The sequence below is a fragment of the Bradysia coprophila genome, chromosome IV (assembly GCF_014529535.1).
Source record: "Bradysia coprophila strain Holo2 chromosome IV, BU_Bcop_v1, whole genome shotgun sequence".
NCBI lineage: Eukaryota > Metazoa > Arthropoda > Insecta > Diptera > Sciaridae > Bradysia > Bradysia coprophila.
The window spans coordinates 5980569-6008034 of record NC_050738.1 but is presented as its reverse complement, the minus strand read 5'-3'; the positions used below and the strand labels follow the sequence as shown (position 1 = coordinate 6008034).

Below are 27466 nucleotides of genomic sequence, written 5' to 3'. Positions count from 1 at the left end.
GGAATGTATTTAGAATGTATTGCTTCCTCTTTTGCATAAAAATTAGTTTGACACAAAATGACCTTCTCAAAATGCAATTTTATGATATTTTAGTGCCCCGATCTCAAGATCCAAGAGTTTCAAGAGTTGTTACTAGACAAAGGTTTAATTTCTATTAGAAAACCCCATCACTTTGTGATGGAATCTTTTGAAAAACCACCTACCGAAATCGGACCGATTTCGACTGGGGTGGATATACATCGTTTGAAAGGTCTTGGTCTGAGGAATTAAAATCAAGCTTTGCATAGTCTCCAGCCAACCTTGGTTGCTGGCAGCAGGTCTTTTCAAAGGTCGAAACTGACGTCATATGCTACGTTATGTTAGAAAAAATGATAAAATGGACGTTGGGTGAAAGTAGCCAAAATCTATGGAAAATTTATGAGGTCTAGGTTTAGGTTTTTAATTTCTCAGACCAAGACCTTTCAAACGCTATATCAATCCCAGAGCAAATGGGTCAGATTTCGGTAGGTTGTTTTTCAAACGAATCCCTCTGCGTATTTGACTATAAAAAAATGTCGTTAGCTGTGTCCGTCCATATTTGCATTGAGTTTAGTTTAGTTTGTGGTAGTCCTGAATGCTAATTAGCTATTATTTACTAGTCCTCAGATTAGAGTAATAATCTTAGAAGGCCTTAAATTCTTGAGAGGGATTCTTTTGAAAAACAGCCTACCGAAATCGGGCGTGTTTTCTAGTGGAACTTTTTATAGGTACCTAGAAAGGACTTCGACCCTAGAAGCCAAAACCACTCTCAAAAAAATTCTTCGAAGCTTTTATGGCTGGTGAAAGGTGATCGAAAGCCGAAAATTTGCACTTTTCTTACCAAAATTTCTCCAGGTACACGAGCCGTACAGGGTCGTGTGGGGTGTCATTAGAAAGGTAATCACATGTACTATTGAGCAGAATAGAGACTCATTGGTTTTAAAATTAATCCACACTGAAATTTGTGCAGTTGAAGTCTTCAACAGAAAACGAGCCGTACATGGACGTGTGGGGTATCATTTGAAAGGTAATTTTATGTGCTTTTGGGCCAAATAGGGTCTTATGGGGTTTGGATGTATATGCGATGAAATATGGGCACTTAAACATTTCAACTTCTCATATTTCATCGCATATGCATCCAAACCCCATAAGACCCTATTTGGCCCAAAAGCACATAAAATTACCTTTCAAATGATACCCCACACCACCATGTACGGCTCGTGTAACTGGAGAAATATTGGTAAGAAAAGTGCAAGTTTTCGGTTGAAAACTTCAACTGCACATATTTCAGTGTGGATTAATTTTAAAACCAATGAGTCTCTATTCGGCTCAATAGTACATGTGATTACCTTTCTAATGACATCACACAAGACCATGTATGGCTCGTGTACCTGGAGAAATTTTGGTAAGAAAAGTGCAAGTTTTCGGTTTTTAGTCACCTTTCACCAGCCATAAAAGCTTCGAAGAATTTTTTCGAAAGTGGTTTTGGGTTCTTGGGTCGAAGTCCTTTCTAGGCACATATAAAAAAGTCCACTGGAAAACGCGTCTGATTTCGGTAGGCTGTTTTTCAAAAGAATCCCTCTGAAGAATTTCAAATTTATTTCAGTCTAGGTTCAGTCCACCTCCGTTGGTCTGTAGAGGCACTACAATTTCTTTCAGTACTTTATTTTTGAATAGTGATAGCAGTGAAGTTGGTTCCCAAAAAAAATAGAGCGTTGAAATCAGCAGCTTTATGGCAAAATGTACTAGAAATGTAATAGAATAATACCAAAATCTAATTAATTTGAACTTTCAGAATTTTCCGAAAAAGAAACTAAGGCTCAAATGTAATCGATCTTTGTATCATTCTAATACAATTCATCAGAAAATTGTGTACTAGTGTCGGCGCTCTATTTTTGTTTGGTACTGAAAACAATTGTGGCTCTCCACAGGCCAAAAGAGTTTTACTGTAAAGAATTAGCTCTTCTGGTATGAAAGCTATGTCAAACAAAAACGAAATGTAAAAAAATCTATAAAAATGCAGATGGTCCTTTGGACAGCTTTTCTTATGTACAAAAAATCTTCGATATTTATATTCAACAAGAAGATGACTTTTTATTTAGAAATCTTTCGAAAAAAACTTGATCAAAAAACAATTTCTTTACATATAACAAATACAAATAATTAAAAAAATCTTTTAGATTTAAATGGCACGTTCAAGTTAAACTCTTCTACAGCCGGACGTTGAGATTAACAAAAAAAGAGAGAATGACAAATCAATAAAAAAAAGGAAGCGACTTTGTTGCCCGTTTATAGTGGATACTTGTAATGACATTACTAAACTTCTCAACTCCAACTTTTGTAATTTCAGAAAAAAAACTTTCTTCTGCGCATATTGCATATGATTAACTGACACGGATGACCTAATTTAATTTCCAGCTGGATTGGGTAGTTTTTCCCACGATGGTTCAACGCCCCAAATTTCCCTAGCATATTCAGCAATCGTACGATCACTGGAGAATTTTCCACTAGATGCCACATTATTGATAGCCATTTCGAGCCACTTCGATTGATTCTGCGAAAAAATTCATAAGAGACCGTCAAACACTTTCCCCAATCAAACAACAAACTAAAATTACCTGATAAGTAGCAGAGACTCTGTCCTGTGCCTTGATGTAGTCGGCATAATCAGCCAACGTATAGTAGCCGTCATATTTCAACAAAATATCAGCAATTTGCTTAAATTCGTTCGGATTGGATGGACTGAAGAAACCGCCTTGGATCTGGTCGACACATTGCTTAATATCCGGATTACCATTGTAGTAATCGTAGGCATTGTAGCCTTTCTTCTTCAGTTCGTCCACCTGTTCGCAGGTCATACCGAAAATGAAGATATTATCCAGACCCATTTCTTCGGCCATCTCGACATTGGCACCGTCCATCGTACCGATGGTCAAGGCGCCGTTCAACATGAATTTCATGTTACCGGTTCCAGACGCCTCTGTACCGGCAGTTGAAATTTGTTCCGACAAATCAGCGGCGGGCATGATTTTCTCGGCCAATGTAACTCGATAGTTCTCCAAGAAAATTACTTTCAATTTGTCACCAACAATCGGATCGTTGTTAACCACATTGGCAACAGCGCAAACGAGTTTAATGATCTGTTTGGCGGTATGGTAGCCTGGAGCTGCCTTGCCACCAATCATGATCGTTCGAGGAGTGAACTTAGCGGTTGGATCCTTCTTGATGCGATTGTACAATGTGATGATGTGCAAGCAGTTCAACAACTGACGCTTGTACTCATGGATTCGTTTCACGTGAATATCGAACAACGATGACGGATTCACCTTGACTCCATAATCTTTCTCCAACAATTGGGCGAATCGCAATTTATTCTCCTGCTTGACCTTGCCGAACAAGCGTTGGAAATTGGCGTCCTTGGCCCATTTCTTCAATGCAAGCAATTGATCGAGATGCACTGGCCACTCGTCTCCGATTTTCTCACAGATCACATCTGACAAGCCTGGATTGCACAACAACAGCCAACGACGTGGTGTGATGCCGTTGGTTTTGTTCTGGAATTTCTCCGGGTTCATTTCGTAGAAGGGTTTGAATAGATCCTTCTTCAAAATTTCCGAATGAAGAGCAGCTACGCCATTCACTGCGTGTGAACCGATAATCGACAAATGAGCCATATTGATACGTTTATCGCCTTCCTCTTCCACGCAGGACATTCGTCGCAAGCGATCCATGTCACCTGGATATTTGGCTTTAACTTTCTCCAAGAACAGGAAATTGATGTGGTAAATGATTTCTAAATGGCGTGGCAGGATCGATTGAAGCAAAGAAACTGGCCAACGTTCTAACGCTTCTGGAAGTACGGTGTGGTTGGTGTACGCACAGGCACGTGTCGTTATATCGAAGGCGTCGTCCCACGATAACTTCTCAACGTCAATTAGGATACGCATCAATTCCGGTATGGCCAACGATGGATGTGTATCATTGAGTTGAATGGCCACTTTATCTGGGAAGTGTTTGAAATCAGTTCGAACGGCTTCGCGTGAACCGAATTTCGATGCCTTGTAGCGACGAATAATGTCTTGAAGTGTGGCGGCACACATGAAGTATTCCTGTTTCAAACGCAACTCTTTGCCTTCAAAGAAGTTATCGTTGGGATACAGTACCCGGGAGATGTTCTCGGCCAGATTACGATCTAAGACGGCTTGAATGTAGTCACCATCGTTGACTGGAATGAAAATAAATCTTAGTTTCCGGTACGAATGACAATGCAATGGCGAATCACTTACAAAATTTCAAATTGAAATCGATTGGACTCTTGGCTGACCACAACCTCAGCGTATTGACAACATTGTTTCCGTAACCAGGAATTGGATTATCGTACGGCATAGCAAACACCACCTGCGTATCGACCCATTTCTTTCCTTCATCCGTATCAATGACTCGTCCGAAAAAGTTGACCGGCAACATGAATTCAGGGCGAGCTTTTTCCCATGGATTACCATATCGCAACCAATCATCAGGCTCTTCTTTCTGTTCACCGTTCGTAATCTTTTGAGCGAAAATGCCATATTCATAACGGATACCGTAACCATATGCGGCCAAGCCCAAGGTGGCCATCGAATCCAAGAAGCATGCAGCCAAACGACCCAAACCGCCATTACCGAGACCGGCGTCCTCTTCTAAATCTTCCAATTCTTCGATGTCCAGGCCGAGTTGATAGAGAGCTTCGTCACATGCACCCTGAATACCAAGATTGATCATGGTGTTTTGCAGTGATCGACCCATGTAGTATTCCAGTGATAGGTAGTAGACACGCTGAAAATATTCAGATTTTGAGAAATCAGTCATTGTGTTGAGGGCAGCACTAGGCAAAGGGACAAAGGTAAAAAATGTCATCATTTAAACTGTCTTTCAGGAATCCTGAATCAGGATGGTATGTCATGTGTGACCGTATCATTAATGCTGAATTGAGGTTTTCTTTCTTCAAATGAACAAGTGAAATCTTTGTGAATTAAGATTATGTTCCATGACCTTCTGACGGAAGTGTCCTACTAACCCGTATTTATTAACCAAAACAAAAAAAAAGATCGGCAACAGAAAACATAGTGTAGAGTTAAAGAAGACTTCTCACCCATTAGTATCATTAAGTTTGTAAACAGAAATTTCACACAATTATCGTGTTATCAATTCAATGACACAGTCGACATATTTTCGAACTTTATAAACATCCATGCCCGAGTCTAATTATAAATACGAATTGTTTATTATTGATATGATTAATTGATCTACGAGGTCTGGAGACTAATTAGAAAATTCCATTAAAATAGACTATAGTGTCTACTGATGGCGACAACATTGTCGCGAAGGCGAAAAGGTCAAAAAAGATAATTTCGATTTTCCATTTTTATATAAGAAAAAATCTTTCCATTTGTGATTCGACTCAATACTTTGATACAGTGACCTTACTGTGTCATTGAGTATTATTAAATAATGTGAAAATCTGTGAGATATGCACAACTTTCTTTCTAACAAAAAAATTACGGAGATGGCACAACGGAAAATTTATTTTTAATTCTCTCAACATTTTCTTGCTACCTCAGCAAATTTGTAACGAATTATTTGATCATAATTTGAGTGGAATAGTTATTTTCCTAACGCATGATAAAACGCTTTTTTTGCGAATGAGAGGTTTCCAGCTCGAGCCGGAGGAGAGTGCTGGAATCGAACTCGCTAAAAAAGCATTTTAACAATAAGTTAGCAACAACGTTTTTCCTAAACGACGTGGGAAATAAGCGACGAAATCGCGATATTTCAACACTAGTAAACCTTTAAATACCTTTTTTCTCACAATTATACTTGAAGATGAAGAGTAACTAGTTTCGTGTACACTACACTGCTGGAAGTAGTGTAGCTGAATAAAGTGATGTCGATTGAGTGGTAAGTGAAAAGAACTGAGACTAAAATTTTGACTCTTAGGAAGGTTACCGTCCTTGAAACATCTTCAATCATACACAGTCTAACACTTTGTTCCAACGAATTAGGATAAAACATCTAAGTACGGGCAGTGCTTAATATTTTTTTTAAGAGCACCCAGTATCTGTTCATGAGATCGTAAATGCAACAATTTTTCTTATGGTAATGATGAGGGTCGTAATCGGGGGGAAAAATAGAAAACGGGTTAAAAGTAACGGAAACATAGGTGTCGCTAGTAGGTGAGAATCACAATTGTGACTTATGCATGCGTATGAGAACGGTGTTCAGAATCTTGATTCTTCTTAGGCCGAAAACAGACGAGTAATTTTGCGTTGATGGGATCGAAAATTGTACTCCGTTTTCCATTGTTTGGCCTGTGGTGAATATCGGATTACAATGGAAAACACGGCATAATTCTAGATCCCATCAACGCAAAATTGTTCATGTAGTTCTTGCTGCCAGGCAGCTCAAATTTATTTATTGCGGCTAAGAACGGTCTCGCTCAAGTTTTAGGTACGTTGATGAATTCTATAAAAAAAAGAATCGGCGCACAGTTTTGCACACGTAAATAGGGTCACTTTTGTATCTCAGCTGTTCCGGTTGATATTCTCCATTTCTCTCATTTTCCATTTGGAATCACATACGAATTGAGAGATACCAGTGAAACAGAGAATAACAGCAAGAACCGTTTCGATGCGAAAGTGGCAATATTTACGTGTACAGTACAGTAGAAAGAGTATACTGTGGAACGAAATTTTGCTTACATTGACGATTGACGAATGGTTGAAGTAGCAGTACACAATTCGCCTCTGATCTTCGAATGAATGACTGTATTTCCTAGATCGTTTAAATCTTTTAAATCATTTCAGGTAAACAAAGGGGAGCTTCTTTCAACATTTGTTCATTGTACAAGGAAGGATAATCATATTTCAGCCGAAGTTTGAAACTGCTTATGAGTGTGCATACGGATTTTACAGTAGTGATACAGATAGAATCGTATAAACACGCATAGCCACTTTTGTTTGTATGAGTTAATCAGCTGAAAAAAATGTCATCTAAAATTTGATTGCCCTTTCCTATAAGAGATTTTTAAAAGAAATTCTGAGCAAGTGCACTGTGGTAAATTGGTCCAAGGAATAGAGTTTAGTTCCATTATGACTGCAGTAAGTAATTTTGAATCTTGATATTTTATCTGTTAACGACAACAAAAACGAGCGATGCCAGCTGGGTAATGTGTCTTACATAGCAAAAACCAACGACATGTTAACCTGTCACATACATCTGTTATCGATAACGACGACTAAAATAATGACATCTTACCCAGAGGTCGTTTATATAGTAAAATGGATGTTAAAAAACTTGAAGTACAAGATTTGAAATCAATCGATTAAAAATACTTTCATCGATGTAAGTGAGAGACCCGAAAATAATACTGGTCATATGCTTGCCGTTTGTTGCAGGTTAAAGCTATTATCAATCTGTTACTTAGACTAAATGAAGTGAAACATTCAATTGTTCGTGATATGCGTTTCGTGTTTTTAAACGGTTAAACACAACTATGCCTCAGAGGCACTAGCAATTCATTATGACAACATAAGAGTTCAGAGAAGGACTCGAAATCATTTGAAAATAATTTCCAATAAATAAATGTATTCATATGAAACCAGTCTACTCGTAGATGTTGATGTAGCACAAGGTTGTGCCAGTTAATTCTATCAAAATATACACATTCTAAATGACTGATGTCTTTTATTAAATTGTCTTTACTGAAAATGCTTTCATTTTCTAGATCATTTGCTAAACTCGTGCTCCAACTCAGACTGATATCGATATGCGGTTTAAACTCGGGGCTTAATATCACTATGCAGAAATTTTTGTTTGTTTTGATGGTCATAGCCGAAGAATTCAATTTCGATATTTTGATTCATTTTGGAGTTATTGACTTTCTTGTGGCGAAAATATGTTTTGCATTCCGTTGATTTTTTTTTTTTTTAATTGAATTTTGGGCGCGAGATTGTTTTTCCGGACAGGGGGCAAAGTACATTTGAATGACCTTCATACAACGAGAGGGTAAACAGTGGTAATTCAGTAACGAAAAATTATCGATTCAGTCTTCTAAAGATACGCTTATTTTAGGTGCACCGTTTTTATGTTAAAAGATAAAAATGTCGCCAGTCATTCACCTATGAATTGTGTTGGAACAAAGGCTTTATACCTTTGGTTGGAATGTAGTCCATTTAACAGCAATCCAAATTTTGATTTAAAATTGTTTCGTCATTTATCAATCGTACGAGAGAACAGTAAAATGAATATCCAACCAACCGTTTTCACTGTACTAAAATGTATACGAATTATATACCCTTCGATAACCTATTCCAACAACTTTCAACATACCTAACCGGCAATTCTTATCGGTTGCCAAAATTTTCTCTCACAGATAAAAATAAACGGCAGACAACAAAAATGTATTACTGAATAGGATGACTTCATGGAGCCGCTATACGATCAGCTGTCTTTCTCCGATAAATTCAATTCTCTAGTCAGATATATATCACAAGCATTCAACATTATGTAAATCGACTGTTTGCATTGGATGTATGCAATGGTGGTCGAACCAATTAGAAAAGTGTATTTTTCAGTAAAATTAAGAAAATTACTGAGTGCACTAAAAACATACACGACCAATGCATGGTCGACACGACATTTGATGTAATATTGCGAGACACAAGAAAAACAAACTCTGTTTACAACGAGCTATTTATATCCAGCGAGAGAACAACTACACCGAACATTAAAATGCACACCGTTGATGTTGCATTCAATTGATTGAAATTCGCAAAGTAAATTAATTTGTCAGCTCACTTCTTGTTCACGTAATGCGATCAAGTTCATTGTCCGTTTCTTTTAATTAAAGTCGGATTATGAGACGAGCTTAATGCTATAGAATGTTGACTTTACCTTGGGGTCCTTTTCATAGTAGTACTGCTGTGTACGTATCCACCTTGATACCATATGATCTCGAACTGTATGGGCAATAGCGAAATAGTAGTCCCGGGGTGTTGATACATTCCGATCTTTTACCAGCGTATAATGAAGATGCCGATTGAAACTATTTTTCACTTCGCCAACATTCTCCACCTGAGCGATACCGCGAACACTGATTTGTTTGCGTTTTTCGTGATCCGTTTTCGGTGTAGCCATAATGTCACACGAAAGGTTTTTATTGGAAAATTTGAATGGAAATTTATTATCGAACGCGGAGTAAATTTGTGAACGAGATGTGTTCAACTCGAAATACTAGCCGCGAGTAATAGGTTTTCATTTAGTCTCTATCTAATATCGGTCACCTTGTCAGAAGGTCAAGCATGCGTATTATGTGTTATTGTCGATTTCACTCATTCGATGTGGGCAACATCTGTTGGAATCGGTGGAACTTTCGTGTTTCAGTATTTTATGGTTAATATTGTGATCAAGACGGTTCAGCGGGAGCAATTTAAATTTGCAAGTGGAAATTCCATATTAAACTTGCCTACGACAACAGAAAGTTTAGCAAACAGTCATTCCTTGAAATAGTTCATGCAGTAGTGTCTTAAGATCCTAATTTTAATAAAAATGATGAGGTCAGCGAGATGTTTTTTATGGACTTTTTTGGGGTTGTAGCGTCGGTCACAGAATCTCCTATGACGAAAACGTTTATTAGGAAATATTTGTGGGTCGTCACCAATGACATAATAGTTTCATTTTTGGGTTCGGGTCTCATCTGTTCACTAATTTTTCATTTCAATTACATGTATCCTAGCTCACTGCCGCAATATTAAAAGACTCGTGTCCGTTGATAACATATTGAAAAATTCTGACTCTGCTGTCATTGGTCATTGGTCGTTAGAGAGAGCGCGCGTAATAGAAATCCTTCACATTTGGAACACAACTATGCCATCATAATTTCAGCTAGGCTTCTCATACATGTTGAAATGTGTCAACGCACTTTGAAAGTGATCATAGTGGTCAGCTGCAGAAAGTACTCTATTTTACATGAAAATATTTTTACAGTGTTTTACATTTTTGTGACACTGTCAGGTTTCAGTACCCTATTTAGAGTACCACTCATGCTTGAAGTGCGTTGAATGGGTGATGATGCTCTACAAAAAGCGTTTAAGCGTTTTGCCGGGAAAATAGTCGATGACGAAGTATCTAGTCGTCCGCTAGAGCTAGAGACTTGCTGGGGTAAACCATTATCGTAAAGTTCGTGAGTATGGCAATTTCGTAGACGTTTGACATAAAATGTAATTGAGAATTGTCAAAAGTTCACAAAATTACCACACTTACGAACTTTACATAATGGTTTATCCCTACTAATTGTTCGTACGTGCATAGGGATCACTCATAAAGTATGTCACGCTTCACGACTATTTACATCTCTTTCTATCATATTTTTACCGTGTGCAAATAGCCAAAGTATTATAAAGAGACTATTTGCACATTGTGCAAATAGCCAAATTATTATAAAGAGACTATTTGCACATTGTGCAAATAGCATCAACCATTCGGAGGCTAGCTAGAAGCAGCGCTATGATTAATGAAATGAAATAAACGGGAAGAGACTTTAACAAGGAACATCTTTCCCGAGGGGGAAACTACTCGGGTAATTGATTACACTACACACCCTGGAAGGAATTTCCGTAGCATCACAATTACAAGGAATTGACTGGAAATACGAGAAGTTGAACGTAAATGAGAAATACGGATAACTATGATTCTATCAACTCCTTCAATTCCTAGTATTATCTTCAATTCCTTCAATTACCGGATACTTCGACAACTACGAAACTGCCGTAATTTCGAAGGTTTTCGTTCGTTTTCTTTAAATTTGAAGGAAATCTTAGAAAATTATCAAAATAAAGAAAAGTAAAGAAAATGTTTAGAAAATTGTTTCTAGAAAGTAGACAATGAATATCGTGGAATTATTAGAAATTAATAGGAATTAAAGTGCAAATCCCCCAAAACGGAATTAATCCGGTAATTGGAGGAATTGAAAGGAATTAGAAATTGATTTGCCACCCTTTTGACCAGTGGTTTCCCCTCGATCTTTCCATTACCATCATTTAAATAGTCTCAAAATACCTTTCAGTTTATGCGGGCGGGAACCATTTCAAAAATTCAGAGCCTTTGTTTTTACTCCGCCGTCGGCCCATGTTGGCCATGGTTCTTTGGCGTGCGTTTCTTTGTGTAATTTAACCATAACCATAACTATTAAAGATTATATTCAATCAGTATCGTTGAGTTAATTTAATAGAAAACTTGATTATTGATGAACAAACAAGCTATTCCTGGGAAGCCGTAATTCTTAACAATTTCCACTCGGCGCTCCATATATTTTGAATTTCGTTGCTTCAAGCAACTTGCTTGAGAAGAATAATTTATTTTAACAATAAATGTGCTGTCCAATAAAATTTGGTTGCATATCGATCGATCAAAAGATATTATAATCGCTAACAATATGTTGAATTTAGAATTTTAGTTTGAAATTAATTATAAATGTGATTATGTATGATGTGAATTGTTAAAATTTCTTCTGTCATTGACTTGAATTTAGATTTGTTTAGCCTAAAGTGGTCGAAAAAATTTATAACGCTCTCGCCAAATGTTCCTCTACTTCCTAACCATAACCCTTTTACTGTCCAGTCACTGAAGTTGTATGTATCTTTGTATTTTTCTTTCTAAAATGGGATGCATCCTTCATATATCGATCGTTTTTCGTTGACAATTTTCATAACTTGTTCAAGATCGCTGACTTCATAACGGACCGTTGGGTCGATGATATATGCTTTTTTCAGTTCTGTATCAAAGGCGACAATGTCGCTGAATCTTGGCCGTCCTTCGGAATCGATTGCCTATACATCTTCGAAACATTTTAATTTTTTTTCTTCCAAAAGACCCTTAAGCTGACGTTTCACCTTGTGATGCCGGGCATTCCACTGGCAATTTCTGGTTACATGACCAATAGTTTCAATATCTCTACCACATTTGCGAGAGAGGGCGGAAGAATAGACATTACCACGCATACCGTTCAAATTGTCATAGTTTGAATTCAGTTTGGTGGCTGGAACCCATTCGGATGATGATAATAATATAGATAAAATCGTTGCTTGGAGTGTATGTTTGAAAATGGATAAGTCCTGATCCTTGGTATTTTAATTGTGTCCTTTTTGTTGAGACTCTTTTTTTGTGCAATTGTGTCAAAGACGATGGTGATAGAACATCATTGAAATGCATGGGGTTTTGTAGTTTTTTATATTTGATTTTATTAATTACAAACTTCGTAGCAGAATTTTTAACACTAAAAAAAGTGGTTGGTTGTTGTAGAATATATAGAGAATTTTTTTGTTGTCTAAATTCTTTTTTTTTGTCAAATATTTTATGATTGATATAGATCATTGTAGTGAATATGCGTTTTTTGTTGTTTAGTTTCTTTTTTTTCATTTAATTTTTACTTTAACTTTATATTTTTATTCCATATATTAAATCTTAATTTTTCTAGGTTTCTCAAAATTGTTTTCTTTTTTACTTTTAATAAATGTAATCTTATAAGTTTATTTAAATCTTTCTTCCTTAAAAATGTTCTTTTTTTATTGTGTGTGTTTTAATGCATTTATGTATTACATTTTACACATTGAAATGATTAAAAGGACAGAAAAGAAATGATAATAATTCATAAATGACGATTTTAATTATTTAATTATAAAATTTTGTTTGCCGATAATATACTTTTCTCTCAGCTAAAACCGGTTTCCAAATCACTAAAAACTATCAAATAGTACGATCCCGAACTGAAGGTTTTTTTTTATAATTCTCAATTTTTACAAAAAATGACATACTCATTCCATTTATATATAAGACAAGTCGGTAAATATATATTGTTACAACGACAAAGAAAATAATAAATTCATTTTTTTACACAAAATTTATAGTAAGCAACAATTATAATTATAGTGAACGTAAAATATTTTTTTTTCATTCATTTTAAGCTTTACATGGACCGATTTTATTGATTTTATCTCACGATTTTTAACAAACTTTTTCTTTTTAAATTCATTTCACAAATAAGAACAAATTTTTGTCTGACGCAAAAAGGAGTTTTTGATAAAAGGGGAAGTGGAGAGGGGGTGTAAATATAAGGAAAATTTATATTTTTCATTTTTCTATTTCTTTTAAATAAAAATTTTTTGTGTTCCATTTCTCATTTTTTATTAAATTTATTCTAAAAATTTTTAAATATTGGAAAAATATACAATAAAGGCGACAAAATATGCTGAATATTTATAGCTCTCACGATTTTCATTTTTCTGTTTGCCACATTTACATATATATAACAATTATTTATCTCTGCTTTTTAATATAAATTTTTTAATTTTTTTTTTGTTTGAAAGCGTGTTGCTAAAACCAAGATAAAATTTTTAATTTATTTTTTAAAAAACTTTTAAAAATAAAAATTATTGTTGATTATAAATATTCATTTTGTTGTCCTTAAATACTCTACAATCTATGCCATAAGTTAAATTTTACGTCTAGATTTTGAGAATAAAAAAAAATCAAAATTACATTCAATTCTGATTAAAATAGAGAAAATTAAAGTAAAAAATAAAAATATGAAAGAAACGAGTGGTCGAAAGTCTGCCGCCGAAAGGCAGAAACAAAAAACGAAATAAAACAAATAAATTTGTCAGATGATAATAATTTATTCGGATAAAACAATGTTGACTACAATGTAAAAGTAAAAATAAATTGAAATAAATGAAAGAGTTAAAGTCAAAAAAACAAAAGATTAAAATTAAAACAAAAAAAAAATTAGGAAACGAAAATTGACTGGTCCATTTTTCAATCCTTTTTATCTCTTTTCACTGAGTTCTACTACAAAAAACCGAAAGTGTTTTCATTTTTACCCACTAATTTAATATCGAATAGGACATGAAGAATATTCATTGCATACGCATTTATTACGTTAGAAATCTATTTTAAGGTTTTATATCAAAGGTGTAAGAGAATTCAAGACTTGCGATTTTTAATCGATCAAAAATTATTTCAAAATCAGAATTAGAAAAAACAAAACCGAAAACAAAATTTGCGCATTACTCGATACAATAAATCACCCGGAGTGAGTCTTTTTTCCCATTTTAGTCGCTACACTTTTTTATTTTATCTTTCTCAGCATTATTATCGATTATTGATTAGACACGTGCTTCCAATTGTGGGTTCTTTTAAAACATAATAAAATAAAAAAAAATCAAAGTCAATCCATTCTGTTTAGTTCAGATATTTTGTTTTTTGTCAAAAAGTTTTATTAATCGGATTCATCCTTCTTTATCAAAAGTAAAATTATAATTTTCGGTATGGATCAATAATACAAAAAATAAAATAAAATTTTTTTGTTAACTAATTTTAATTTTCTTTCTTATCACTTTCCGGTTTCTTTCCTATTGGGACAGCTGCTTTTACTCTGCAAATAAATGAATAAAATTTCAAATTAACAAAAAACGTTGGAAGAATATCGACATTCAAATTTAAAATTCTGAAAGAATGACATCTCGGTATTCATTGACCATCAAGGCAGTGACAGGAAAAAATTTCTATAGTGGTTCCTTCAAACTTTGCTGTCTACTTCGTCAGGGTCTCAACCTATTCTTTTCGAGAGATTTTTGACATTAGGCGAGATAAATCGGCAACGGTAGTCCGGCTTGTCTGTTTTGGTTATCCACATTTTTAAAATTATAGCACGACCTTCATACATTCTTAATCAGAGTGTGCTAAAATTTTAAAAATGTGGATAACCAAAACAGACAATCCGGACTACCGTTGGCGATTTATCTCGCCTAATGTCAAAAATCTCGCGAGGTGTTGATCTCGCATTTCTTGTTCGATATCCACCTTCTATCAGTATATAAATTCATTACCAACAATTCTGTGCCATCGTTCATAAAGAGAGAGACAGAGCCGGACAGAGCTAATATCGACTCTGTCAATACAGTTATGTCATCTGCTATCGACAGTATCGACAAAATAGCGATGCGCTCTAGCCAATATGGTTTTATATAGGAAAATGCATGGTTCAACCAATGAAGTAATAGATTTCGTATCAGTCTATTGAAAGTAATTACATAAAAAGAAGTAAAAGACTCGATGTATGTTGTCTGTGAATGAGGCTATTGAATCATAAAATACAACTTTACTTTTCTGTTTCTCCTGAAGAACCTTCACAATGAGAAACCTATTCCATGTTCTGCCTTGATAGGGCTAGCAGAAGCTAAAACATTCTTAATATGGGCATGTGATAACTAATGACGTAGTGTTCATCCAGGAAAAATACAATCTCAATATGATCATCAGCCATAAAATTAGATTTCCTTGACTGCAATCAATAAACTTACTTGTCTGTGATTTCGAGGATTTTGCTTCGGACTAGATCTAAGTATGTGTCAATCGATTGCTTGTTGTTTTCGTAGACCTTAGGTAGGGTGAACAAAGCGACGAATCCTGAAGATACAAAAAAATTACAATTATTTTCCTAACCCAAGCGCAAAATATGTTAACTTACCAAGAATAACCAAGGTCATTCCATTGAACCAAGATCCCAAATATGTCAAACCCCATAGTAACACACCGAATTTGATCGAGTCAACAAGGTCTTCAACCAAGAACAAACGGCGAAGTTCGGCCAAAAATGCATTAAAATGTGCTACACCAACATTAGCAACTTGAGATACTTTTTCTTGCGGTATGGCTAGTTCATATTCCAAGTAATCCCTAAACGAATAATTGTTTGTTTGCACATTACAAACGAAGAATTGGATGAGGGATTTAAAAATGTTTCCTTACTTGAAAGGATGTCCTTCTGATGTCTTTTGCACAGCCTGTAATACATTTTTGTAGATTCTGAATGCGATGGTTCCGAACAAAGCCAATAAAGATGTATAGGCGAATACACTGATGACCGAGAAGCATGATACTGCCAGTAAAATTACCAATCCGGTTCCGAAAACGACACCAGATTTCTTTGGGTCACGCCAGTAGATAAGTGATTCCACTAAAATTAGAAAAGAAAATTAAAATTAAAAAAACGAAAATTGTGGGACGTCACGGATAACTTAATTAAAATTTCTTTTGATTTATTCAAAATAAACCGAAATGCATCTTTTTTCGTGTCTGTGTGCGGCGCTATAAAGGCGCACCTTAATGATACTTTTTCCGGAACAACAACAAACATTAAATCTTTTCTGTTGTTTTCATCTCTAATTTTAGAACCGAAAAGAAAATTTTCACCCACTTTTCCGTTGACACTTTCTGCGATTAACCCAAATCACTTACTTTATATTTATGTGCTTTGTCGTTTCGAAACGGAAAATATAAATTGGAAAAATGTGAAAACTTTTCTCCAAATGAAAATTTCTTTTAATCGAAAGTAAATTAACGAGAAATGTTTCTTCTCTCAGTACACGAGTACACTTATATAAAAGATTTTCGTTTTTTCAGAAAGATTATCTGTTGCTACCGCGTTTGCGTAATCCACTCGAAAGGCAAAAATACGCACAAATATGAGTTTTCTCTGAACTGAAGATCGTGGAAAACTGATGGAAAAACGAAAATCGTATTAATAGCGGAGCGCATTTCGACAAAGAAAAAAATCGCTTGAATGTGTGTAGGTGTGGTATACTGGATGGTTGGGATCTTTTTATATTGAAAATACGCATTCAATTCGTTTTCGTTCCGTTAAAAACTAAAATTAATGAACTCTCGACCGCCATTCATATTATACGGACAAAAGCTTGTAGCCGCTATAGCGGATGGATGTGTTTGTGAATTCGATGGAAGTTTTATTCACTAATGATCACAGTAAGTTTAAGGAATTCGCGTTTTTACTGATGTCAGAGATCATTTTTGTCTTCCGTTAAAATGGAAAAATAGCGAAGAATAAAAGTTGGAGAAAGAATTCTTACGACCCTCTGAAATGCAGCCAGGGAACAGGAACTCATAAATGAATTCTAATCAAAAGTATGGTAGAAATTTAGATACTTAAACGTATCCATTCATTACATACGCGAAGTGTTCCGATGTCAAAATTACTTAACTAGAAGAATAATTCAAAAATTACACTTCAGGTCTGTGTTGTTGTCTCGTTTTCGCTTATGTAATAAAATAGAGTACACACTTGTCACTATCAGTCTCGGCAAGCCTCGACTTCTTCGTGACAAGTGTGTAATATTATCTACTGATACTCTGGCCTTAAAGTACTAGATTCAAATAAGTCTGCTCTTCCAAAATTGACGATGACTCAATTTTTAGAAGTTTGTCATTTGACAACAATGAAACAAATAAATGATGAACTATACTAAGTGCTCTTTGTGAAGTGAAAGATTTTGTGTGAACTACTAGAAAACAGTTTAAACAACAGAAGTAACAGATTCGATCAAACAAGGGACTAATAGTGTTACGTAGCTGAAACGTACAAGTATGGGTCTTATAAATTCATTGTAGCGAGATACCAATGAATTATTTAGTTGCAAACACGTTCATACAGAAGCCTTTTTATACAAGAAATATAAAACAGTTCCAGCCAGGTGTTCTTTCCAACTTCATAAAAAACCTCACCAATCAATTACACCAAAGAAATCGACCGTTTCTATCAGAACAGCACCGTAACAAATTCCAAATTTATCCAAAAAATCAAACACAATAAATGGCAATGAAATGATACAGTTTGCACATATGGGTCTTCAATGACGTAAACTCGGTGTTTTGCCAGACACAAAATGAGAGATTGTCGCATCAGCACGTCTGGCATATGTTACACGTTCGACGCGATAACATAATTTCGATTTCAATTAATTGATTATCAAAATCCAATGAAACACAGACCTTACATAAGAAAATGATTCGTTGTCATCTTATGACACGAAAACGTATTTAATATGCTTGTTTGCTCACCTATGGCTTAGATAAGAAGTGTTATATCTCTCGTTTTTTACTAAAAAAATTTATTTCAGTAAATAAGCCGAATAAGACGAATTTTCTACTTTCATTATCGGGCAAACGAATTGCATTTTGGGCGATAAATTGCTACTTTGTAAAATGACCGATAAAAGTAGAAATTTTTTGTAAACCAAAAAAAAGTTAAATTTATTCAACGAACAGGTCTTTGTTGAGTTGGCTTCTTTTTCATATGCTCGCACAAAAAAGTAACAGAGGCCAAAAATTTTATTGACACGTTGACTCAATATGTTTTTTCTTTCTTCTGTTATTCATAACTTTTCCGCATCGACATTATATTCTTCCTTAATTTAACATTTTTATACCTGGTCCTCTTTCGGGCAAATCAACTCCTCCATTATTATAGCGTACGTTTGGTCGTCTTCCCATTTTTAATAAGTTAAAGAATATTATTCAGATTCGATTCACACAAATCACACTAGCAAAACCTGCCACTAAAAATATTAAATTCACTCAGGTAAAACAATCAAAGAAAGGTGTACACAACGTTTCTGCAGAACGTTAACACAAAATGCACTTCTTTCGTTTCAAAACACTGAAAATACTCTCCCAAAATTTTATTCTTTTATTGTATGGAGTCTAAAGATGAGCGGTGAATGTTATTATTCGAACACAGTCATTACAGACGACAGACGAATAAAGCTATACGATGCTTCTGTTAGGACAGCACGTAGAAAAAGAACTCAAAATAAGAAAGACTGAAACCATTCAACGTGTATGTGAAATGAGAAACTGGAATTTTGTTATGGGTGAATAGTACAGCGGTTTTGAAATTTTATTTTTGTCAGAAACGATCGAGACAAACCTGACGTTAAATAAATAAATTATACGTGACGGATTCGGTCGAAATGTGGTATCTTTTCCGACTGTATGTACAACGTGTTGTTATCAAATATATGCATTTGTCATCTGATTATTTATTTATTCGTTTGGAAGATGATCAGATGTCGGGAAATGTAAATATTTAAAATTCATAAAATATAAGTCAGAGTCTGAAAGAGACATTGTAACAGAATGGAACTGTATACGTATTGAAAACTTCTGAGTCTTATTGTACCTTGACGAGAGTTTAGCACTTTGAAGTGTTAATTTTTGGGGATTTGAATATTGGAAAAAATTATCGGGCAGAGCCATTTCACGTAGCAACAGTTACTGAGTGAAATACTGGATCCGTTATAAGAACCTACATTCCAATTCTTTCTATACATTCCATATTCAGTCCACATTACGACAAGTGCGTACGAGGGGCAAATGTTTGTAAATTTCGTTGACAATGGATTTTCAAAACAAATCCTCTGGGAAATTTCAATGATTTGCTGAGGATTTTCTTTACCATTTTTGGTGCATTTCCAAGGACTTACATCGCATTACATCGATTTTTAAGGTTTTCTTTTTGAGTTTTCCGGCTTTTAAAGATTTTCTTTCATCTTCTGAGGATTTTTTTTGAAGATTTTTTTTCGATTTTGAGGATTTTCTGATGAAAAGATTTTCTAGTTTTCAATGGATTTTCTTTTGACTGACGAAGGATTTTCTATGAATATCAAGCTTTGACCTTATCAATCACTAAATAATGATCTCGAACCAGTGTCCAATATAAAATTGTTCAATTAAAATCTATGAATTGCTCAGAAACCAACAACAATTCTGAATACAAACTCGATCAAAATCACAAAAAATATTCCACGATCGACAAACTACGATCGAAAAATACATGAGACCACTCGACTATTTATCAATTCAATTTCATTGTGTATACGTAAGCAGGATTGACTCGATTCCGCGTGTACATAAAATATTGAGCTGAAATTTGAAATTGAAAACCGTAAGCGGTCGCTGATAATATTAGTCAATTAATGATTTTATTTACCTAAAACATTTTCTGTACTATGCCCTATAATGAAGCACATTGAACTTTAGAAAACCAATTGCCTCGCGACTGCACAATATTTTATAATCTTTCACTATTTAATAAAATGAAACATTTTTCCATTCTCTTTTATCATTTGTGCAATGTATAAGAAAATTACAGAATAACGATGGAAATGTGCACTTCATTTCTTTATTTAAATAATCTTTTAAGTTCATGTGCCTTACGTATTGTATTTTTTTTTTTTGTAATGAATGTATTAAGTGAAATGCGTAGCTGAAAAAAATCAACAATTCAGGAGCAATTTATCGGAGCAAAACTAACTCATTTCCATTTGATTTACAATCTTTGGTCGTAACGAGAGACTTGTTGTTTAGTTCAGTGAAATGAAATGAACTCATATTTCGTTGATGTTGATGCTATACTGGAAAGAATGAATAGAATTTCTCTTCCACTTACATCGGTCTACATGTATGTGATGTCATATAAAAATGAACATTGCGTGTATGGTATATTAAGTACCATGCATGTTTTTCTTACAAACTGAGAATGAGAACTGAGTGTTAGACTCTGAAAAATGACGTAATTCCCATTGCCAATGTCAAATTTAAGTACTTTTCATTCATTTTGATCATGAATTCTGAGTCATTCTCACTATGCCGTACAATAAAACTCAAAAGAACTTTCTGCGTAGTGGAAATCAGAATATAATTTTCATTGTACATTTACTGGAAGATGAAACGAAATGTTTAGAAGGTCAGTAGAAATGCGTTTTAACGTTCGGTGTGGAAAGAAATTAAGCACTGTGCAGAGGTCATTGCAAATGATGACTTTTTACCCCTACGTTCTTTTACAAATAAATCACACGAAAACTTATGAATTTTATGAAAATTTGAGAAAACATAATCTGATTAATTGGGCCTGTTTATACAAAAGAATAAAAGTATTACGACTCGTAAGTTGAGTCTTCTACTTCATCAAAAATGTTGTTGAATCTTCTGCCTATGTGATAGCTATGGAGTTATGACGATTATTCTTTGAGACTTCTCTCTCCCTCCTCTCCTATACCTTTAACATGGCGTGTCTGGTCTGACCCTTAAAGTTAACCTTTTTCCGCAAATAAATGAAAATTAGTTTCCTTTAAAGTTAACTGATTTTATGGACGACCCCTAATAATTCCCACGTTAAAAATTGCCTTTGTCTCAAGAAATGGAACAAATTACTTTTGGTTATATGACACGAATATTTATTTAAAATAAAATCGCACGTGCCCTCGCCATCGGTTTTTTATTTCGTTAAGACAATAAACAAATTGTTACTTTACTGCTGTAAAAAATAATTTCGCCTTGATTTTAATGTTCAAACGAAGAAAAAAATATGTGCACCAAGTGAGAAAGCGATAAGAAATTTAAATAAAAAAGATTCCATTTCATTATCTCACGTTGTTTCCACACAAAGATTGCTTTAGAAATTAGAGAGAATAATAATAAAGTCAGAAAATCAAGTTCATTATCATTCTCGTTGCACTACAGTCAGTACAAAATTTAGTACCCACACACTACGCGCACAAAATCAATATTATTGTTAGATCATTTCTTCAAGCAGTTGTTATAAATTTCTTTGCTCGGTGACAGTGCGCGACAAGTATATGTAAGGTCATAATAAATGAAAAGACAATTGCACTATTCGAAGACATGTAATATATTTGGATCACGATATTTATAAGTGGTTGAATAGGCGTTATGAATAAATTTAAATATTTTTTTGTTGCCTGTGAAACCGATCGTATGAGACATAAATCATACCAGCTCGAAAATAGTTCAAAAAAAAAAAAATGAAAGAAAAACGAATCACTCAAAGTCATTGAGTCGAGGTTACCAATCAACGATGTAATAAGTTCAAATCAAAATTTCTGAGTTGAAGAGAAAATAAATTTCAATGAGAAGAAAATAAATATTTCTGATGACAATTGATCTGTTCACGCGGAACCGGAGTGGACAAAAGTGAATGAGAAAATCGCTTCCGGAATTAGTTTTTCGGCGTAGTTGATGCATTTAATAGTGCATTTCTAACCAATGGGACAAATTATGGAAATGTTAGATCTTGTATGAATCTTACCAATTCAAGTCGAAGCCGAGGTCGGTAAGCACACAAAAAGCTATTTCCATCATTTTTGGACTCAAAAACTTTAGTGAAAGTTTCACCGCCGAGAAGTAAATTTCACTTTACCTCAACACGTTTGAGTAAATATAAAAAACGAAGACCATCGCGTCGTTACTTAATTTCGATTACCCTTACCGATCTGAGAAACACTTCGAATCGTTCGAACAGTTTATTTTCGTCCATCACATATACTGAGTTATGAATTGCACGTATGGCAAGAATACGTTGGGGTGATACAAAATAAACCTTTGCATTTTACCGAGTCCAATTAAACCGCAAAACGAATAAAATTCCTAATTACAAAAAAATGTTACAGCCGAAGTTGCCAGAACTTTACGTTATTAACCTGCCAGAATTATTACCTAATTCAATAACAGTCTGTGTGTATATGTATAATAACTTGTACATCACAAATTCACAAATTTGTTCGTTTCAATGTAGGTAATACGATGTTCATTAACACTTTATATCAAAACGGTTCAACTATTACATAAACCGAAACATTCGAATTGTTGTTGCATTACTTACATTCTTCTTTACTAAATTGAAATTTCATTTCCATTAGATCGTCTAACGAAACCATCTTGATTTAGCGTAATCCCTTAAAATGAAAATTTAGGTGTTCACCAGCACAGCTCGTTCTTTCTATTTATTTTTTAATGATACATAAAAGTTGTCGAGATGCTTTTATCGCAGTTTCTTATCTTTTATTCTCTGTTTCGTCACACAACTCCCGCAAATTATGGATCAACGTATCGAATCGAAAAAATATTTATAAAAAAAAACCCGGAAGACAAGACACCAAACCGAATTCTCCCTGGAATTATATCATTTAAAATTATTAACGATATAGGTTCGCGACTGACGGAGACGACACCAGTTTTACTTTCGAATCAAGAATGTGTATTTATAGCCGAGGGAAAAGCGAAAAGAAAATCTACTTGTTTCGTTGGAACGACGTCCGTCGCGGTACAGTCGTCTTGAAAAATCTTCGCTAGACTAAACCCGTCCAATATACTAATAATACACAAAAGGTTACATTTTCTATGTTCATATGTATGATCTGTACGTGTGTCATTTTCAGTGTGGATTGTGCATAAAATGAAGAAAACTCAGGAGTCATCTTGTTGTTCTCTGTCTCATTTTAGAATGACTAAAATATATGACCGTGTATGAGAAATAAGAACGGATGCATGTGTGTGCGTTGTGGTCATATGTAACATGAAATTATGTTCCTATGCATCGAGTATAATACACTTTTGCTCTTATATCTTTCAATAGGTCAGATAAATTATGTTTGAATTAAATGAGGTTTCTACACGATTATGCCGTACATTGAACTATAACTAAGTACAACAGTTTAGTATATAGGTTTGAGTGTATGTGCGGGGTAATGAGGATACACTTTTATGTATAAAAGAAAAGTTTTTATCAATCAACTCCATCATTGTCACGGTCTTAACACCAATAGATCGTTGCTATTTTTGCCACTAGAATTGCTAAAGTCATGGAATGGTTGAAGAAAAATATCACTCGTCAAGCGAAAAGAATTTTTCCAAGTGAGTACTAGACAGACATACAGGCGAGTACCTTATGTACTTAATTATCATTCCATCGAACGACACACATCGAAAAGCCTTGTCAATCAGACGCGGTGTTGCCCCATTAGCTTTTAAATTTGTCAATAACTACGGTTTATCGTTGAATCATACGTTCCGGCTTAAACCTTTAAATAACTTATACGAAATCGATATCCCACAGATTCGTTAGGTTATACTATAGTGACGTGTGTGTGTATAGTTGCTTTACACATAGCTTTTATAGATGGTTTGGTTATAACATCGCAACCTATCATCAGGTCCGGTCTATTTTTTCATATTAAATTCAGCGCGTGTATTAATGGGCATAACAGTCATTAAAATCACCCCAATGTTGGATTTACTTTTGCGAGGAAATTTAGCTCAAGCGTGACGATGTGCTATTAAACCTGTCGGCTCCATAGCTGTGTGTTTAATTTTATGCACTGTTTTTCGTTGGAGTTCGACGTGGTCTCGGGAGAATTGATTAAATTACCTTATACCAATGTAAAGAAAGGGTTCCATGTAATTGGGCCTTTCGAGCAACATTCTGCCGTGCAGTAAATGTATAATAATGCGGAAGGCCCACAAGTGTAAACGGTACCGATATCACGAAGATCGGAACGTCGGAACAGTTCGCATCATTTGAGGACTACAACCATAACAACCATTACGAACGAGCCATAATTTCCGAAATGCCGTAATGTCTTTGATCGATATCTATGTTCATCATGTTTCCCTTTTCAATTTTTTCAATGTTTTTTTAAATAAAACATTGCATGGCAGCGACAAATTAAAGTCGAACCGAAAAAATGAACAATGAAAATAAAATTAAAGTTAAAAAGTGATGTCATTGTACGCTGCCATAAAAAAATGTCGTTGGCAATCTGTTGCCAATGTCGCTTGTTTCAATTTATAAAATCGTTTATGCGGTGTATGCGTTTATATACATCATCGGTATATCATGAACCAAAAGACAAAAATATTTTTCAAAATTTACAAAGCAAACAGTTCATATTTTACATCGATTATATACACTTAAGTATGAGGGGTATATGAGGTGGAACAATCAAAAGACATAAAGTCCGCTTCGTTAGGATCACAACAATATTTTCTACATGATATGCAAATGTGTATTGCGGAGAGAGTGTGCTCGAATAATTTGACTAAATTGTGTGCTGACTAATTTTAGACACTCATGTAAGGCTCATATCTTTCGAAACAACGAAATCACAATTCGTCCGGGTTTTGAAATTCTGTTTGGCTGATACACGCTCATCACAGTCTACGATGGTGTGTATTAAGTTGTTCTGTTTAGTATGAGTGGCCGATTGTCACTATACATAAAGTTCTGAATTCATCTACCAAGGAGAGTTTGCGATGCATTAAAAGGTGTAAATTTATGGTATCGAGTAGAAAATGTTATTAGCAAAGCAAAAAAAGCATCTACACCACACCACGCAAAACAAAACCAATCGATCGCACGTACAATTATTAATCTATAATTCATGGAAAAGTGGCAACACTGTGTCTGTAATCGGAAATCAAATGCACTATACTTTGTTGTGGGTCAGACTGTTGATACCCCTGCGTAAAACAGATGTCTCTAAACCACCTAGTTTCATTTTCTGAAATGTGAAAATCAAACACAGACGATTTTGTGTCGCAGTCATCTGATGATGTATGCGGGTATGTTTTAAAAGTAACACACATACCGACACAAAATGGTGTTCGAGTAATTTTATCCAGGGAATCGAATGTTCAGAACTGTTTACGCATAATACTGCTCTTGCCGGATAACAGCTGAGGTAAATAAGTAAACTTACGCAATTCTACCTGCTTCGTCTTACACACACATACTGTCGTATACAGGGTGAAGCGGCGAATTGGATGGATTAAAAAATAATTTTCGATGAGATCCGAATGTTGAGTTTGGCAACGAGATTATGTGCCATACTTTCACAAGCATATGTTCCATGTCTCAATGTTTCATTACGTAATTGCCCTTTTCAATGATAAAAAATGAGTTTTTTGAATCTTTTATGAGCTAAAATTAGTACAACGATGAACAAACATTCGCGGAAAGGTCAAATTGGAAATATTTCACTCCGTTACCCTTCATTTCACTGAAACTGAAATTTAATTTGTGAATCTCTCACACCTCTAGGAGCGTAAATTTTATGAAAAGAAAAAGGTTGTGCACCCTTCTTTTGATAATTCTATTTAGTCAGCGAAAACTACCCTTTCGAGTATTAACAAAAAGTTCTTCGTCCAGTTTTTTCAGTCAATAATACAGAATACACTGCTTAAGCTCCTAATGCTTAAAACAAAACAGATTAACGTTACCAGACAAAGAACCGATTCAATTGAATTCATCTGTTATCGACAACAACGACAGAAGTAAGTCATCTGTCGGATCACGGTGTTTTCTTTATAGGAAACGTGTGACAAAACTAACGAAGACGGAGATTTTGTCTCAAATATTAGTGGTTGAGCTTTAAACAAACGAAGTAGTAGATTGCATGATTTCAAAAGATGTTTGCAGATCTTCCAGAAATTCGACAGAAAGAACCTTCACCAGCAGTAAAAAGTGTGAATGCATTTCGATTTAATGTGTTTAGGTGTTAATTGCTAGTCAAACACTGATTTAACATTAAATTCACTTACCTTTTGGATGCAAGCGTTCTGGCTTGAACCAGGCATCTGAAAGAAGAATCATTATTTGCAAAAGAGTTTTAGAAGAAGCAAAAATATTAATTTTCTGTAAAAATGTTAATGGCAGAGCTCGAGGAAAATGTTATTTGTTAGTAAGGTAAATATTTAACAGAAAAATTATCGTTGTTAAACCAACACCAGTTCAGTTAGTTTGTGACTGTGTACAACATATTCTGTGCAAGACGTATACAGTTATAAGCATTTCTTTCAGAATTCTCGTCATTGCGGACACACAAATGCGACATAAATATTGATATACTGCAACAATGTCTGCGGATGCCAATTATTACAAAATAAGGATAGATTTCCTTTGACAACCCCGTTGTTGTTGTAATATTCATCCGACCGAGTTGATAATTTTGCTGAGTCTTCTTTACATATTTACATGGTTCACAAAGCTGATGAATGGAATGAATGTGGAACTGGAACAGTCTGAATAGGAAAACATTTCCCTTTTCCTATTCAAATGCACACTGAATGTATGAGACAGAAAACGCTTGGTATAATCTCGTAAAATATTAGTTTCAACATGCAACCTCACCGTGATATTGAAGTGATTAACTAAATAAAACATTAAATGAACGGCCGGCTATCAATTTCGATTTAAAGTCGCTTCTCTGTGGAGACAGTGTTTTCCAGCAAAATGTTGAAGAATCAGACGTCTAACAAGAGATTTATCAATTTCAAAATTCATAAACAATCAACAAACGAGCACTGTAGTGATTGTTTGAGAAAACGTTAACTCAATTCCCGACAGAGTTTTGTCATTGAATCACATTGTTCACCACTGATAAACTCTGTTGGGAATTGAGCTATTAAGTGAACTGATTGTTTTTGAACGAACGTCCTGCAATAGCCGACATATGATTACATAACTCTCTACGCTTCTTGTTCAGCATTTTCTGCATTTTACTATAATTTAATTTGTCAGCAATCTGAGTCAAAGAACCCTTTTACTTGTCTAACAAAGAAAAATGCGTAAATAAACGCAGACGCAACAGATATTTATCAACATTACTGCGTCACGTCCATTACGACGAAGGGAGAGTCCTTATTATGACATCATTATCGTATAGTTCCTTATGTTCATTTTTTTGTACGAATTCCTCGAATA

At 34.7% G+C, this 27466-nt stretch overlaps 2 protein-coding genes across 8 annotated transcripts in view; both read right to left on the bottom strand.

The window, feature by feature from the left end:
- Positions 1-2157: 2157 nt before the first annotated feature.
- On the bottom strand, positions 2158-9383 carry LOC119066745 (glycogen phosphorylase). The gene is made up of 4 exons (XM_037169370.1): positions 8950-9383; positions 4305-4833; positions 2637-4243; positions 2158-2572 (listed from the first exon to the last, which is right to left on the bottom strand). Exons 1-4 carry the CDS (start codon positions 9190-9192, stop codon positions 2426-2428), a joined length of 2526 nt encoding a protein of 841 aa, XP_037025265.1. The 5' UTR covers positions 9193-9383; the 3' UTR covers positions 2158-2425.
- A 2890-nt stretch (positions 9384-12273) lies between these two features.
- The window catches only part of LOC119066767 (reticulon-1-A), a 52966-nt gene continuing 37773 nt past the window's right edge, over positions 12274-27466 (bottom strand). For 2 of the 7 annotated variants that reach the window (XM_037169407.1, XM_037169409.1), the window contains exons 2-6: positions 26305-26340; positions 15862-16069; positions 15581-15789; positions 15414-15519; positions 12274-14485 (exon numbers count right to left, since the gene is read on the bottom strand). In XM_037169407.1, the coding sequence (XP_037025302.1) occupies positions 14428-14485; positions 15414-15519; positions 15581-15789; positions 15862-16069; positions 26305-26340 (617 nt within the window). In that variant the 3' untranslated portion in view covers positions 12274-14427. Of the gene's footprint in view, positions 14486-15413; positions 15520-15580; positions 15790-15861; positions 16070-16350; positions 16608-18335; positions 18726-22588; positions 23085-26304; positions 26341-27466 lie in introns of those variants that run through there. The other 5 variants (XM_037169408.1, XM_037169410.1, XM_037169412.1 and 2 more) reach the window with 4 other exon arrangements.

What these genes read in the sequence shown, in the direction of transcription:
- LOC119066745 (XM_037169370.1), bottom strand. Translation starts at nt 9,192, where the DNA reads ATGGCTACACCGAAAACGGATCACGAAAAACGCAAACAAATCAGTGTT. An exon ending in ACTATGAAAAGGACCCCAAG is followed by an intron (nt 4,834 to 8,949) that starts GTAAAGTCAACA and finishes GAATATTTTCAG; the next exon opens with CGTGTCTACTACCTATCACT. An exon ending in CGATTTCAATTTGAAATTTT is followed by an intron (nt 4,244 to 4,304) that starts GTAAGTGATTCG and finishes TTTTCATTCCAG; the next exon opens with TCAACGATGGTGACTACATT.